Source organism: Larimichthys crocea, chromosome XIV (assembly GCF_000972845.2).
Source record: "Larimichthys crocea isolate SSNF chromosome XIV, L_crocea_2.0, whole genome shotgun sequence".
In the NCBI taxonomy this organism is placed as follows: Eukaryota; Metazoa; Chordata; class Actinopteri; family Sciaenidae; genus Larimichthys; species Larimichthys crocea.
In genome coordinates this window covers 8669418-8685459 of record NC_040024.1, presented here as the reverse complement: position 1 = coordinate 8685459, position 16042 = coordinate 8669418, and the positions used below count along the sequence as shown (strand labels likewise).

Genomic DNA, 16042 nt, shown 5'->3' with positions numbered 1-16042 from the left:
GTAATTTTGCATGCTTTTTTTTTACAGCGTACTGTACAGTATGAACGCGCATTGTGTTCTGCGTCCTAAATTGGCTAAGGGAGTACTGTACACAATGCGTGTAAAAAGGTGTATAAAAGTGTGCGGTTAGGGGTTTTACGGCCTTAAAACATGTATAATAATTGTAAAACTTACTTCGCGGATTTCGTTTATTGCGGGTTATTTTGAGAACGTATCCCCCGCGATAAACGAGGGAACACTGTATTAGATAAGTGACGACAAATGTCTTTCAATGAGTGCTGATACAGAGACGTCAACGTCGGATAAGCTTATAATACGTAACAGTTACCTTAATGTTTCTGTAGCGATGACAAAACGTTCAAAAATAAACATATTAGCAGTTTGAAGTAAACTAAAGCTCCCTGCGCTGTCCCTTTAAGAAATATGACACTTTAACAGTTCCTTGCGTGTCCGTAACACGAGATAAAGAACGTCAAATGTCAACAGTCTTCTTGTTATTTCGGTATCAATATAATCCATAAAGATAAAAACTGTATGACTGGTTTCTTGTTTGATGCCGAAGAGAGCACAGAAATCACGATATTTCCACCAACAGTTTGGTGCCAGTCCAGTTTGCGGAGGCAAATAAACGATTAAATAAACAAACAAATCATTTTTACTGTTAACCAATAAATAATGCTTGTAGAACTGTTGTATAAAAGCAATATCCCACTGCAGGGAGTGCCGTTATACTGAATATCAGCACGGTTATGCAGCACTCCCTCGAGTGTGATATTACTTTAATATTTAAAACCATCAATCCAGTCTCTCAATACTTTCAAACACTCCAGGAATCAATACGTTGCACTCAAGCCTCGAGTCTGTTAGGTCATACTGAAGATGTACATCTATAAAAAGGCTCAATGATTTCCTAGAAACAGCCGTAGTGCAGTTTTTAGGAAACGGCAATAGTTTTTGCGTAAACGTCTACGAGGCTTTGGTGTTTTCATACAGTTTAGTGAGAATTATCTTATCTAAAGTCAAACCCCTATCCTGTAACTTCCTCTAAGCTCTTGCTCCTTCTCCCTTTTAACGGTGAAAATAGTCTTCAGATGACCTCTACAGGGAGTCACTCTTATCTGCCCTACCTCCTCTGGAGCCGTCGATAACTCACCGTGCCTTTAAAAAAATGATATGCTTTACAGACAAGAGCACCGTGGGACCAGAAAAAAAAAAAGGTTGAGAAGCAGCTGAGATTGATTGTGTCAGTTGCTGAGAGGTTAAAAGAAAGTAAGCTTAATAAGAGGGCTCGGAGCCAAAGTCTCAGACCTGCAACACTTAAGAACCATCAGTCCAAAGCTGTTATCATAACAGGCGGGAAACCCACAACGAGAGAAGCTCAAGGAGGGAGGGTTCCTACTCATCGTCTACTCCAATCAAGACTTATTTCTCTTTCACTGGATTTGAAGAATTTGGTTGCCAATTAAATACAAAAATTGGTGATTAAACTCATTTTCCATCACTTCATCATTTGGACAAATGTTGTTAAATTGCTCAAGTTTGTAGACCTGTGTAGGAACCCACAAAGAAAGACGAGATACCGGGATCAGTTAACTTTTGGCTCAGTCAAAAAGAAACAAAACTGATAAGCAATCATCGGTAAGAGACCCTGAGGACTAATTTTTCCTCAAACAACTTCTTACTGTTAGTGATGGACAGATAAAAGCCTGCCAGTTCAAATATACACGATATTCAACACCTTGATGACGTGTTAAGTATTTTTTCATGTGCTGTTAAAACACGACCTAACGTGCTCTTAACGGCGTTGTTAATGTGTCATTAACACACCCTTAATGTTTTGTTAGGCTGTTCTTAGTGCATCATTAACACGTACATCCTCGTTAAGATGACGTTAACACGCCATTCGTGTATTGTTAACTTGTCGTTAACGCATCGTTAATGTGTTGTTAACACGTATTTTTTTAAACGTGTCGTTACGGGTTAACAACATGTTGACACAAGTTCCCATTGGCTGATGAACACGATGGTTAAACCATTTATCTGAGCCTGGGGGTTTCCTGACACCACCATTTAAGATTTTTTATTTATTTTTGTTGCATTAGATATAAAAAAAAAATAAAATAAATCAGGCTTTGTTAACGTCGCATTGAAGGTCGTGTATATTTGAACTGGCAGGCTTTCCATTGCCACGTTTATTAGCCGTTTCACAGGGGCCAATCTTGTGCCGTTTTCTCACTATTTTACGTGCATTAATCAGGATTTAGTGACGTCTAAATCAAAATCTGATCACTTTAGTGACACGTCGATTGTTATAGATAAAGGAGATGGAGATGAGCTGAGCTTTTAAGGGTCAAATCTTTCTGAACCTAAACGGCTGCTTCTTGAATCCAGATTATCGACTGTTTAAGAGAAACACTGAAGATCTGCTAGTTTCTAGGGTCTTTTAGATTTAGACTTGAAAAAAATCAAAAGTTAACTGATCCACCCATCTCTGGATTGTGATTTTGAGTTATTACAAATGTTAGAGACCATATGTAAGAATTCAAACAACAGACAAACACCCAACCCCAGTGGCAGGAACAACCACAAGTTGCTGGAACTGGTCGAAGGGTTAGTTCAAATGCTGCCAGCAAAGCCAAAAAAAAAAGGTTTTAGTTTTCAGTCTGGCTCCGTCTGGACAGACAGAGCGGGCTTTTACCGGCTGCAGGTTGTGGGCCGTTGTTACTGGGCGTGGCTTTATTCCCAAACACAGCATCGAAATCTACAGTCATGGCTGCGGCTGGCTGCTGCAGAGGCTGGTTCTCCATTCCTGAGGGATGTAGTTAAATATGACCGATTAAAAATCCTGTTTGGAAGCTCAAACTGCACGAGGACGAGCTTCATCTGACATTTCTTTTTAATAACTGTAGATACATGGCGTGATTCAAGCCTGGATGGGAATCACAGCTCTGCTCTAGTAAGGATTCCACCACCTTCCCACTAAACTAATCCCATTAGATTAGGAGGCATGGACGTTACAATCCTTCGCCATTGTTGTTGGCGTAGTAACTTGGGATTCAGTCAGGCTGTTGGGAATGTCAGGCTTTCAGAGGAGAGTTAACCCCGTGCACGAGGAAATCCACTGATGCACCTTTTGTTTTGTTTTTTTGTCTTCATCCACGTCCCTGTTGGGGATTAGAGGCTCAACGCCTCAGAGAGTGGGTCGTCTTTGTGGAGTTCGAAATTCACAAGACAAAGACGTACACCGCGGCGTCTATGAATAAACATGACAGGAAACTTAAAGGTCCAGTGTGTAAGATTTAGAGGATTCTATTTACAGAATATAAGACTCATAACTATGTTTTTATTAGTGTTTAATCCCTTTCTTTAGACTTCTATATCTACAGACAGAGCGGGTCCTCCAATCTAGATGTGGCCTTTCAAAGCCACAGTAGTTTCTCCTTCGTGCTAGGACGATGAGGTGAGGTGGTCGCAATCAACAACTACACCACTAGATGCAGCTAAAAATCGTTCATCCTTTAACATTGATTCATAAAGATGATCTAGACCTTTAGAGATTAAAATGGTATGCTGACTTTCCTTAGCATAGACTAGACATAGAAATAGGACGAAACAGCTACGTCCAAACCAAAGTGGCAACCTTTGGAGCTGTGAAGAAAAACTGCAGTTCCTCAAACGTCCACTTGAGGCTGGCTCCAGAAGTGAGTCAGTCTCCATAAGTCCCCATGTTTCACAGCAGAAATAAACATGTTTACAGCCTGGTACAAAAAACAGTTTTGGTCTCTGTAGCTAATTTCCCCGTTCATGACAACTGTACTGAGGGTGAATTTATATACAACTCACCTGTTCAGGTTATATTAAGGCTTCAAGTTATGCAGGATTAAGAGTGTGGACGCTTTGATTGACAGGTGGGTGCTGTTACAGATGGTTTGCCTGAGCAACCAGCCGTCATTTACAAACCTCTGGGTGACGTCACGGATACAACGTCCATATTTATGCTGTCAATGATCCAAACGTAACAGAATCCACCTCTAAAACTCACTGATTAACACATTTTATCTTGTACTTTGCCATTTTACGGAGGGTGGGTTGTGTACCAAACTATTTCCTGGCAAAGCACAGTAGCTTCCTGGTGTCCCTGCTGGGCGCTGCCTGGCAGAGCAAAGAAATACGCCTCGGACCAAACCCCCGCCGGTAAAACTGCAAATTATCGTGTTGGCTTTGGTGCTGATTTGACAAACAAACAATCATATAACGTGTTAATTAGCGAGCTTTCTGGTCGGTGAATTGGTAAAGAGCCAGGCTAGCTGTTTCACCCTGTTTCCAGTCTTATTTTAAACACATAGGTGTGAATCTGCCGCCAATTTTCTGATCAGACTCTCAGCCAGAAAGCAAAAATATCAAACTGTTCCTCTCGTTCTCAGCGTGTCCTTCGTATACAGTCTCAGACGTTTGCCGAAATAAGAATCCTTTGTGATATTTTTTTGAGAGAAACACGGAGAGGGTAGTTATCTCAGCTCCAGTGTCACCAGAGCCACTGATATCCGACTCTGAAGTCTGGCCAAACTCCGTATAAATGGCTTCAGTTTAATCCTCTGTCATAAAGCCTGTAATACTCTAGCACTAACAGTGCTTCCAGATACATCTCTGTGCTACTTCTTTTTTTTTTGATTCGAGCTGATTTTGGGCTGAAATGTCAGAAAACAGAGAGCGAGGAGGAGGAGGAGGAGGTGGAAGGGTGGTGTACTGTAATATGTGAAAGTGAGTGCTGTTGTTGTTGTTCAGCATTTCTGCTGCAGCAACATTTTCCACGCCGACAAACAAGAAAACCGGTGGAGATGGTGGTGGGTTGAATCTCAGCTGACATTTCACTCGGACTGCTTTATTATTGAGCTGCTCGGGGGGGGGGGTTGTCAACACTCGGTTACTGGAGATACACGGAGTGTATTTACAGTGTTTAACTGTCTCTCTCTGTGAAAGAGACACCGGCTGGTTCATGCAACATTAGTTCATGGAGGAAAAAAAAAAAGAAAGGGGGCTGATTTTGGATGGATGGGTTTGCATAAAAAGACAAGACGAACTGCTCGACAGATGGATGGGGGGGGAGACATGAGAACGACCAGCCAGAGGGAGAAGACGTTTGTGTACATCTTTATCTGTGCAACCCTGCTGCTCACATATGTGTGTGTGTGTGTGTAAATGCAGGTAAATATAGGTAGCGGTACCTCCCCAGGCACTGCTGGCGGTGGAGATTGAAGGAGTGCTCTGCACGGCGGGGATGAAGGCCGGCTGAAGATCAAACAGGTCACTGTTCAGATTGGGCACACTGTGGAGGGATAACGAGGATGGAGAAGGAGAAGGAGTTAGAAACAAAACAGAGAGTTATAGAGAGACAGATGGAGACAGAGCATTAATATTTAATCAATCGCGCATAAATAGCTAAAGTCACCACTAAAAATGTTCGTTTGTCACAGATAAAGATTAATCCTCGCTCTCTGAAGGGCTGTAAAAACTCTCACGGAGCAATAAAACAGTTAGGAGCCGTAAATTCCCAGCGAGTAATACCGTGTGCGCGTTGAGTATAAATTCAGCGCCGATTATCAAGCCTCGCTTAGTAACTCTATTACAGCTGGAATCAGTCGGAGACACGATACGAGGATTTGTTTTGTCGAGGTGAACAGACTGCAGAGTTGTCCTGAACATAACCGCTGTGAAACAATCGAAAAAATAACTTTTTATTTCGCTGATTAATCTGCTTTATCGATGCCGCCGCTCGCTCGCTCACTCTCATTCACGGCCTACGTCGCTCAACCGCTGCTCAAACCATCGGACACAAACCAAATAAAAACTTCGTCTTGTCTCTGTTTTGCAGCGTAAATTGAGAGTCAGACTCAGATTTAGAAGCTGGGAACATGAAATAAACAAAGAACACAACACAAGAGAGTATCAGAGTTTAGTCCATGAATCCACCTGGATAGTCTCAGAGACATTTCGTCTGACTGGCGGTCGCAGTGTGACGTTAAGTTGCGTTTTTCCAAAACTTTTTGAGGCTTATGCACTGCCACAAAGGCCTAAAACTCAGTACCATCACTCAAACGAATGGGAAAACCTGCGTTTTCAAACCTTTTCCTCATAACAACAATCAATCTTTTTGTTCTTTTTGAGTTTTATCTTCAGTATTATTGAAGTTATAATAATTTCACACAAAAAAAAAACCTTTTTCGAGTGAAATACAAAGTCAATGTAACAAAGCAAATGAACCTAATTCATGTCCAAGCACACCTGGCGACTCTACCTGTTGTGTTCATGTACCCGGCTTCTAAATCTGAGTCTGACTCATGAGACACAAAGAAGTTTAATCTGGTTTTTGTCCAATGGTTTGAGCAGTGGTTGAGCGACATAGACAGTGAATGAGAGTGAGGGAGTGCTGCCATCGATAATCTGCGAGATAAGTTATTTCTTGATCGTTTCACAGCGGTTATGTTCAGCACAAACACTCAACACCTACAATGTTGCAGTGTTGCCGTTTATCCATCTTATCTCATTGATATTGGCTTGTTTTGATGTTTATTCTCCAAACGCAGTTACTCTTGAGAGCTGAGAGTTCAGATTAAAACATTAGTCACAGGAAACTGAGTGTATTTATCACTGCAAATGGCAATTGTTCAACAAAAATGCATCTTTATTTAGCTGCCGTTTTGTTTCATTAGAACAATGCGAATTTATTTGGCTTCTTCAGATAGCAGCAGCATTGTGAGTCCCAGATTTTTTGAGCCTGTAGTATTAAAACAGTCCTCACTGTTACCACCGGTTACCATCTAACGTGGTAATTATTCAAGATCACTCTGTAGAGAAACCAAACATCTCGGCTTGTGTGCACACACCTGTTGGCGGACAGCGCGGAGGTGAACAACTCCGGAGTTTGTGTGATGTGGTTGTTGTTGTTGGCGCCGCCTATCGACTGGCTGCTGGGCGGAGGAGTCTGCATGCTGATCTCTTTCAGGCGCTGGTCCTGGAAGACACAACAACACCACAATATGATCAGGAAGACGGCGGTTAAACACTCATTTCCCCCCATTTTTGGAAATGAGTAAGAGTGTTTGTTTCCAGTAAGTAAAATCTTGGAACAATGACTAACACATTGTCCCGCACACACACCCAGAATTTATAATGCTGCCCTCTTGGAACGTCATTTTGATTTTTGAGTTTGCGTTGTTTGGACATCCTTGAGCATCTCATCTTATACTCAGGGAGAAGTTTAAATCTGTGTGCTTTGGTGATATTCAGATAGTTTCTGGCTTTAGATTTAAGACTAAAACCGGGCCTGCGTCCAGCTGAATTTTCCAAAGTCAGTTTATTGCTTGGTTTTGCCTGCCAAGGTTGCCTGGTGGTGTGGGCTTCAGCATACACAATATAATCAGAGATGATTAGTTTAAAGGACTAAAGACTAATTAAATTGGTTTCTAGTGAGTAAAAAACAAAAACCCCAACATTCCATCATTGTTTTGTTGTGATAAAAAACCTTAAACAGTGTCTGACCCGGTGCTGCTGAGACCCAGGTGCAGCTGAAATGCCGACTATTGTTCTCTCTGGTGACAGATATACAAACATCAGCAAAACCCAGACACTGCTTAAGCGAAAGAGAAATAAAAGTAGGTTTGTATTGTTTTTAGTTCACTGTGATTAAGACATAAGAGGCTTGATGTGACGACTGTGCATGTATGTTGCTTCCTTAGCACAATCTCAGCAGGTTTTTAGGGCGTTCCAGACATTCTTCTCGCCAGCGACGCATTCCAGCTCCTCCTGGGGGATCCTGAGGTGTTCCAAGCCAGCAATGGGCTATGTAGTCCCTCCAGCAGGTTCTGGGTCTGCCCCAGGGTCTCCTCCCAGTTGGCCATGCCAGGAACACCTTCAAAAAGGAACGTGCCCAGGAGGCCTGAACCACCTCAGCTGTCTCCTTTTGAAGCAAAAGGAGCTTCCTACTGATGTCCGGGTTTCTCATCCTATCTCTAAGGATGAGCCCGGTCACCCGGTTGAGGAAGCTCATTTCGTCCACTTGTATCTGCGATCTCATTCTTTTGGTCACTACCCAAAGCTCAAAGATGACCATAGGTGAGAATCGAGAACTTTGCCTTCAGGTTCAGCTCCATCTTCCCCACAATGATTCTGTACAACGTCCACACCAACCGCACTGGCCATGCTGAATGTCAAAGTCCAATGATGAAGCCAACAGAACGTCCGCAATCTTGAGGTTCCCAATCCTGTACGTGTACCATTACATGTTCAAGTCCCAAGACTGGTTTTCGGCAAGAAACCCGCCGATATAACACTGCAAAACTCTAATCTCTGATACATCGGAGCCGTCCTTCAATTAAGAGCTGAGTACCTAAACTTTAGCGCCAACAATGTTTAGATCCATAACACCATTGGCTCTAGAGTGTGACATCCGTCCAATAAAAAAACATCTACATCTACTCTCAATGATGGAAATCCATCGCAGTGATGAAGAACTTCAAGACTTTGCCGTTTGGTGACTCCTGAACTCCGGCTGAGGATAAAGGCCTCAGAGAGTCTCGGTGGTGAGCGGACAAATAGAAAAGTCAAGTGTGAAATGTGTTGACATTTCTTGCTCCGGCCCTGGGAGTCCTGCCTTACAGCGAACTGTAATCGAGTAAGAGCAGTGGAGCTACAAAACAGGCGCACAGCAGCTCGGCGTGTGTGCATGTTAAGCATGCTCACACGCCGGCAGAGACGATACAGTTATGTGTGTTTGTAGCGGTGTTGCCAGCATCTCTGCAAGCTTTGCTGATCTGTGTGTATACATCCTGACAGATTAGGCTCTGTATGTGCTGCCAGCGTGTCTTGGTGTGTTTGTTTGTGCGCGCTGGTTGATTGGGTTTTAGCACGATGTTTACTTTGTGCCCTTGGTTGCCCCATTTCTGCCAAGGTCCACTGATTACCTTTGGGTTTAGTTAGAAAGGAGACGAGATAAAGTCAGCGAGAACATAACAGTGTAAGAAACAGAGCGAGAGAGAGACAGAGCCCGGGGTGAGCAGGGGTCGTCCAAATACTCGAGTCCAGCTGTCTTCGCACTCTGGTGTCCGTATGGACTCGACACACACATACACACTCGTACGAAAAACACTTTCACAGTCAGCTACTGTCCAGCTGGGGCCTTAGCCCAAACAATAACAGCAGTTCCCATTTGTTCCTCGCTACGCTGTCAGAATATGAATGAAGAAGAGTCGGCCCGGGCCGAGGCTGGTACAGCAGGAGGAGGGGGAGGAGAGTGTGTTTATTAATCTGCTCCAAGTCCAAACAACTTTAAAGGTGGAATGAATGAAGACGTTTAAATAAAATAAGACACAGCGAGAGGTGGCGTTTCCATTCCCGCTGGGACAATCTTTAAATCTACACCTTTAGTTGTACTGTAAATTGCTTTACTCGTCCACATATTCTGATTTAAAAAAAAAAAAACACACAAACAAACTGTGGTTATTTCCCCTCTACATGCTCGCACATGATAAGACTCCAATGTATCGATCCCTGTGGAGACATTAGATCATTGCAGCAGCGGGAAGTAATAAGATCCAGCGGGAAATGTAGGTAGGCGGAATATAAGCGCGAGAAATAAGCAATAAAAACAGCAAGAATGATAAAAATCAATCAATGAAGCAATAAAATGTAATGTAGGCACTTGTGGGGATGTACAAAAACAGTGCAGGCAGGCAGGCAGGCTATACACAAACATTATGAATTACTTATACTGGACTGAATGCATTTTGTTTAGATTTACACGTAATGTTAAAATCTGTTGTGGTAGAACATCGTCTTAAAGCTCCGCTGTGTCAGATTTAAGGGGGATTTATTTACAGGATGTGACAGCAGTGATCATAACTCTGTTTTTTTGAAAATAAGAATTTTTATCTCAAAGTCTCAGAATGAGACTTTTAGTCTCTACAGTACACCGTGTTCAATATTTTTTTAAGAGTTCCCATTGATTTTTAAAACTTCCTGGCCGAGATAGACAACAGCACGAACTAGTAGACTAGTACAAGTTAAACTAAAACAGATCCCAATAAGCGCAGACCTCGAATCCAAAGATATCGCTTGAACCTGAGATATCTCCTGAATCGAACCCAGTAAGGATTTTAAAACCAAGTGGCAACCTCAGTGGCTGTGAAGGTTGGGTACATTTATATACAACTCACCTGGTTCAAATTATATTAAGGCTTAAAGTTATGCAGGATTAAGAGCGTGGACGCTTTGATTGACAGGTAACAGGTGGCTTGTTTGAACAACCAGCCTTAGGTCCGCATTTTTAGATTGGCCAAGAACCGGAAGAAGCAGGACTACCAACATAATGAGGTTTTTAGAAACCTGTTGGTGTCTATTCTTTACACTGTAACCATCGCTACAAGAGATTCAGAAATTAAAATACAATCGCAGGCGAGTGGAGACAATACCAGGTGAAAATCTAAGACTATAATTACTAGACTAGACGAGAGTTACGTTATACTGTAGACATAAATCAGGGTAAATTGGTCTAAGCGTTGCAAACAATGGTTACATTTGTTGCCACGCACGACTCCCAGAAAAAAGTAGTTCCAAGTTCACATTTTATAATTGCCCATAAACTGAAGCTTTCAGCTGTGTCAGCGGGGGTTGTTGAGCATGAGACGATGTTGTTTGGTTACATGGTGTAAAAATTAAATCAAAAAAAAGAAAAGAGAGGTGGTGGTGGGGGGGTTTAGATCAGCAGTTTTTGTGTCGGTGATGAAGAACAGGTACAAGCAGCGACGACCGCATGAGCAGGAACTGTGTGGGAAGTTGTTTGATGCTGATGATATTTAAGAAAAACGGCAGGTAAAGTAAGTAGAGAAAGTATCCAGATACTTATTATGAACAGCGAACAGGACCTGAATCCAACAGAGCGTCCCGGCACAGATCCTGTGACGTTTAAGACTTCTGAACCAGCAGTGAGCAGCTTCAGTAACTATTAGCTCTGCTGCCATTTCTGCTGCCGCAGCACTCGCTCTGAACCCGCCGAGGATTCAGAGGTGATTTGATATAAAAGAAGTAAAAAAAATCTGTTACCTTCAGGGCCTGAAGTCTGGCCTGTTCCTCCTCCAAGGCCTGCTGCTTCTCCTTCTCGTCCATGCGGCTGAAGGACATGCCGGTGGAGGAGAGAGACGAGACGGCGCTGGAGAGGGTGGACGCTCTGCAAGACACGTTTAATTTAAGTGGTTTTGTTTCAAGGAAAAACCTGATGTAAACGTCTGGAAATGAAGATGTCTAACCTGGTGTCTGCGTTTAATTCCTTCGTCTTCTTGCCCTCGAGAGAGGCAAGATGCTGCTCCAAAGCCTCCAGGAGGCTGCTGGGGGCCTGAGTACGAGGAAAAGGAGGAGGTGGAGGAGGTGGAAGGGGGGGGAGAAATTCAATAAATCAACTCCGCCGCCAACACATACAGTAACAACAGCAGCACCCAGAGTTAGTTAGGTCTCACAGGAAGGTAACGAGAGTGCATCAGGCGCCAAGAATAGCCATGGCAACATGCAGCAAACACTCACACCGTTAAGCAGGAGACTTGAAAGGAGGAGAGCGAGAACAAAGGAGGAAGCTGGAAAAACAAAGAGCGAAGGAGGGGGGGAAAGGTGGAGAGCGGAGGAGAGGTCACGCCACTTTTCTTTACTCCTGACGGAGAGGGGCGATTCATTCTTTCATTCAAACCAACTCTTTCTGCTGCGTTTTAGCCTCTTTTGTCTCGGGTTATCTCGCGGCGTCCGTCGTCACACAATGACTCCCTCCAACCTGATGTTGGAGGGTTGATATTAAACCACTCGTTCCTTTAATTACTTGTCCAGAAAAGGGGAAACAAGTGATGTGAGGTGTTGTAAATTTGAGCTTTGCTGTCCTGGAGGACAAGTTAGGCACGAGCAGGTTACTTTGGGGGGTTGTTGCTACGCTACGGCAGGAAAACTCAAGTTCAGCTCGCGCAAACGTAACGTTGCCGCTCGTTAGGTCGCTTCGTTAATGCTTAAAGACACGAGACAGCTGCATTGTCGAACGCATAATCAGGCTTTTTCTTGAACTTATAGAGTCCAGCTCCCCTTTTGAGCGAGAGGGAGAGGAGGGAGGGGAGGAAATTCTTCCACTGAGAAAATATGACAACGTCATGTCTGTCTCTCCGTCCACAAGAATGCAAAGTGTGCTGTCAGTAGGGCAAACACACACACACACACACACACACACACACACACACATTTGGGAGTGTTTTTTGGCTTCCGAGCACTTTGCGGCTGGCTACACGGCGGCTTCTTTGCCAAACTGTTGCCTGGTTTGTTAAAGAAACAGCCACTCGCACAAAAGAGAAAGAGAGAGAGAGAGAGAAGGAGAGAGGCCATCTTTTAGCTGTCGGCGAGTCTGAATGGGTGAAAATAAGAACTCGTGTCAATATTAGCTCAGAGCGTCTCCTCGTCTCTTCGCCGCCTTGACGTGACGTGAATGCATCGGACGTCAGAAACCGGAGAATCCCTCACGTCCTCTCTCCTCGTTATTAAAACAGTGATCAGCTCATTTGCCTCCGCCGTGCATGCATGTTGCAGCGATGACGTTGTGCACGAGCAATATGGAATAAACTAAATAAAGGGAGGAGGGTGGAATTTAAATGAGTGAGACGGAGAAGGCGGAGGGGGTGAAACCTCATTTTCTATTCATGAGGTTTCATGGCCTTTTGCTTGTCGTGCCAGAGCAGTGTGTGTGTGTGCATAGATTGGTGTGTATATGTGTGTGTGCGACAAGCAATCCACCTGAGGCCGACACACACACACACACGTACATATTGTACTCAGTCGTCAGCGTATCGCTGCACACACCGGGAAGGGAAAACAAGAGCATGCCTGAGAGCGAGCGAATGTGATGTTCATGCGGGGAGGTTAAGCAGGTCGGAGGGGGTGAGCGATACAGTATGCAACCCACCACCTACAATGTATGATCCTTTTGTTTTCTGCGACAGACGGGGAGGGGAGAAGAGAAACGTCTATTTAACAACCACAGTGAACTGTGTGCAGTTTTCACTACGACTTCAACACCCACACAGTCAATCCACATGCTGTTAAACCTCCAGCTTTTTCTAAAAAGTTAAGAGCTGCATCCGTGTGACATCTGTGAACCGAATCAGGGCTGTTACCTAAACTCAGGGCTAAACTTTTTCAACACATTATTTCGGCTAACGCATGGCAGTGAATTGTACTGATGAAGAAGAAGAAGTTGATCTCCAGGTTGGATGTAGGCGAACGTGAACTTGGTCGTTGTTTTGGTCCGAAGTCACGTGACTTCAAAACCGCCAAGGAGCGTTTCCCGCCCAACAAAGCTCAGATTTGGTCGTTCTTTCTTTGGTTTATGTCTTTCTGCCATGAGTAAACATGCTATTTAGTTAAACAGATTCCCTTTTCGTCCGCACCGGGATTCCCCAGGTTCTATATTCTGAAGCTTCTGAAAGGTCGCAAACAACTCTGGCGGCCACGTTGCAGCGGTGCCCGGTGGGACTGAGCCATGAGATGTTTGAATTTGGGTTGGATCCACTTGCTGGACTTCTGACCTACAGTTGTGGAGACGTTTACACGCATATTCAGAGGCAAAGTCCAGCGTGAAGGTCCAGAGTTTAACGTTTAAGGGGATTTATTGGCAGAAATTGATGATAAGCACAACTATGTTTTGAATAATCATCATGTATTTGTTACTTTAAAATGAGACTTGCTGAGTCCGCCTTTTTTCTACAGTACAGTATTACACATAAAAAGCAAAAGTCCATCTCTAGATCAGAGTTTGGTTTGTCTGTTCTGGGCTACTGTACAAAACAGCTCAACAGAAACAACAATTCTCGTGTTCAGGTGATTATACACCAACGTAAACATACTAAAGAATATAGTATTCCAATCCTGCCAATAAATACTATGAATACAATACATTTTACACACTGGACCTTTTAAAAGACGTAATTTACGCCACATTTTACACATCGAACAATTAACCAATCACTAGAGGCAGTAATCAACGGCCAATGATACATTTTCTGTCCGTAATTAAATAATCCTTTCAACACTAAACCTGTCAGAAATGGTTATATATTAAATTGCATTAGAGGAAATTGGTTATTTTCAAACAGAACTAGAAGGAAAAGACTTCACCCTGAGATAAAGAGGCAACTTTATCCTTGACGAAACAGAAATCATGTACTCTATTCCCTCGTCTTGTTTTTTCAAGCCCTTTTTCTTGTTGCAATTATCGTTCTATATATTTGCAGATGAAGGTCTGAGCTCTTTGTTCGCAGACGCTCGGGGTTTCAGATCCATGTGATGAAACCTGCAGTGGGCCCCGCTGATGCCGCAGTGTTAAAGCAGGCCAACTTAACACACCTCAGCCTGTTGTTGTTGTTGTTGTTGGATCTATAACGAGCATTTAGAAGTGAAAGACAAAAGCAGGAAATCAATCAAACCAGAGGGGGAGTTGCCTAGACTCAGATCAGGTTAGACGAGATGGTTGTTTGAAATAAAAATGAGTGGGTGGAGAGTGACGGAGAGAAGGGTGAGGAAGGAGGGTAACACAGGTAAACGTAGGGGTGAAGTAGGGTACGAGTCGATGGATGGAAGCACAGATTGAGCAGAGGAACCACAGAGTGTTGAAGGAAAGCCGGAAAAGGTGGAGAGAAGGTAGAAGAGGAGCAAGATCATAAAAAGAGAGGAAGAGGAAGTGGAAGGTGAGATGTACACTGACCTGTGAGAGATCTGGGATGTCACCCTGATCTATTCCAACTTGCTGTCGTCAAAAAAAACAAAATCAACAAAATAAAAAAGGAGGGGAGAAAGGTTGGTGGGATAAAAATGGAGAAGAAATATCCGTTTGGATAAATAAAAGAAGATGAGAAAAAAAACAAAAAACAGGGGAATCATTAATTCATGCAGTGGCAGCGTCAACATAAAAACGACAACAGAAATAAACAAGAAAAATTTCCGACATCTGAATCCTCACAGTGGATGACTGATGATGATTGGACAGTGATAAATATGTCGGACCAATGAGAGGAGAGCGGGTGCACATGGCGACTGATGCATTAATGACGTGACAACACCGAAAAGAGACCATCTCAAAAACGTACAGATAACATTTGTGTGAACATGTCGACCTTCTTTAAAAGGACCACAGATAAAGAACATCGAGTCCCGGACACTTGTAGTCATCATCAACACGACCTCGCTGTTCTTTCTAAACATCGTTATCGTTAGATATATTATAGAGTTTGTTTTCTTTTGGGATTTTTAAATATTCATTGACTTGTCAAGTTAGATAATAGTGGCATGTTTTTTTAATCCAGAGTTCGAGGATCATGACTGTGAATAAAACTTTGACTTTCTGGTGCGGCTAATATAAAAAGTAATTTAGAATCAATCCTCTGGGGACTAGGACCATGAATAAAACTTGGGACCTTCCTGTGGTGCTTAGATAAAAAAGTAACATAGGGTCAATCCTCTGGGGACTATGACTGTGAATAAAGCTCTGACTTTCTGGCAGTGCTAAGATAAAAAAACAAACAATATAGGGTCAGTCCTCTGAGGACCATGACTGTGTATCTATGACAGTGTTCTTCTGGGAACATCATTGCCTAGGTCAATCCACTAGGGATATTGACACTGAATGAAACTTTGACCTGCTGGTGGTGCAAAAATAAGAAAAAATGTAGGATCAACCCTCTGGGGACCATGACTGTGAATAAAACTGTGACCTGCTGGTGGTGCTAAATCTTCATTAACTTGTCAAGTTGTCGTGAATCCATGTCCGAGTTTGATTAAACATCAGCTGTAGCCCATGGAAGACATTTGTGTCACAGTAGAAAAAGGAAAGGTGCAAACAATAAAATAATAATGGCTCCATTCCATTTTGGTGTCCTGGTATTCCTGTTTCAGAGCAAATGCAGTGCTGCTGCGACAACACAGGTTTTTCCATTCAGCAATGTCTCAATGTTGTGTTCTGACTTTGTTTATT

At 43.1% G+C, this 16042-nt stretch overlaps 1 protein-coding gene across 5 annotated transcripts in view; it reads right to left on the bottom strand.

Annotated features, from left to right (window-relative positions):
* si:ch211-200p22.4 (phosphatidylinositol-binding clathrin assembly protein) overlaps positions 1–16042 on the bottom strand; it is an 86401-nt gene that overhangs the window by 25554 nt on the left and 44805 nt on the right. For 3 of the 5 annotated variants that reach the window (XM_019266021.2, XM_027287874.1, XM_027287875.1), the window contains exons 8-13: positions 14777–14818; positions 11301–11386; positions 11098–11221; positions 6885–7012; positions 5226–5326; positions 2699–2809 (exon numbers count right to left, since the gene is read on the bottom strand). In XM_019266021.2, coding sequence (XP_019121566.1) covers positions 2699–2809; positions 5226–5326; positions 6885–7012; positions 11098–11221; positions 11301–11386; positions 14777–14818 — 592 coding nt within the window. Of the gene's footprint in view, positions 1–2698; positions 2810–5225; positions 5327–6884; positions 7013–11097; positions 11222–11300; positions 11387–12986; positions 13008–14776; positions 14819–16042 lie in introns of all 5 variants that reach the window. The other 2 variants (XM_019266023.2, XM_027287876.1) reach the window with 2 other exon arrangements.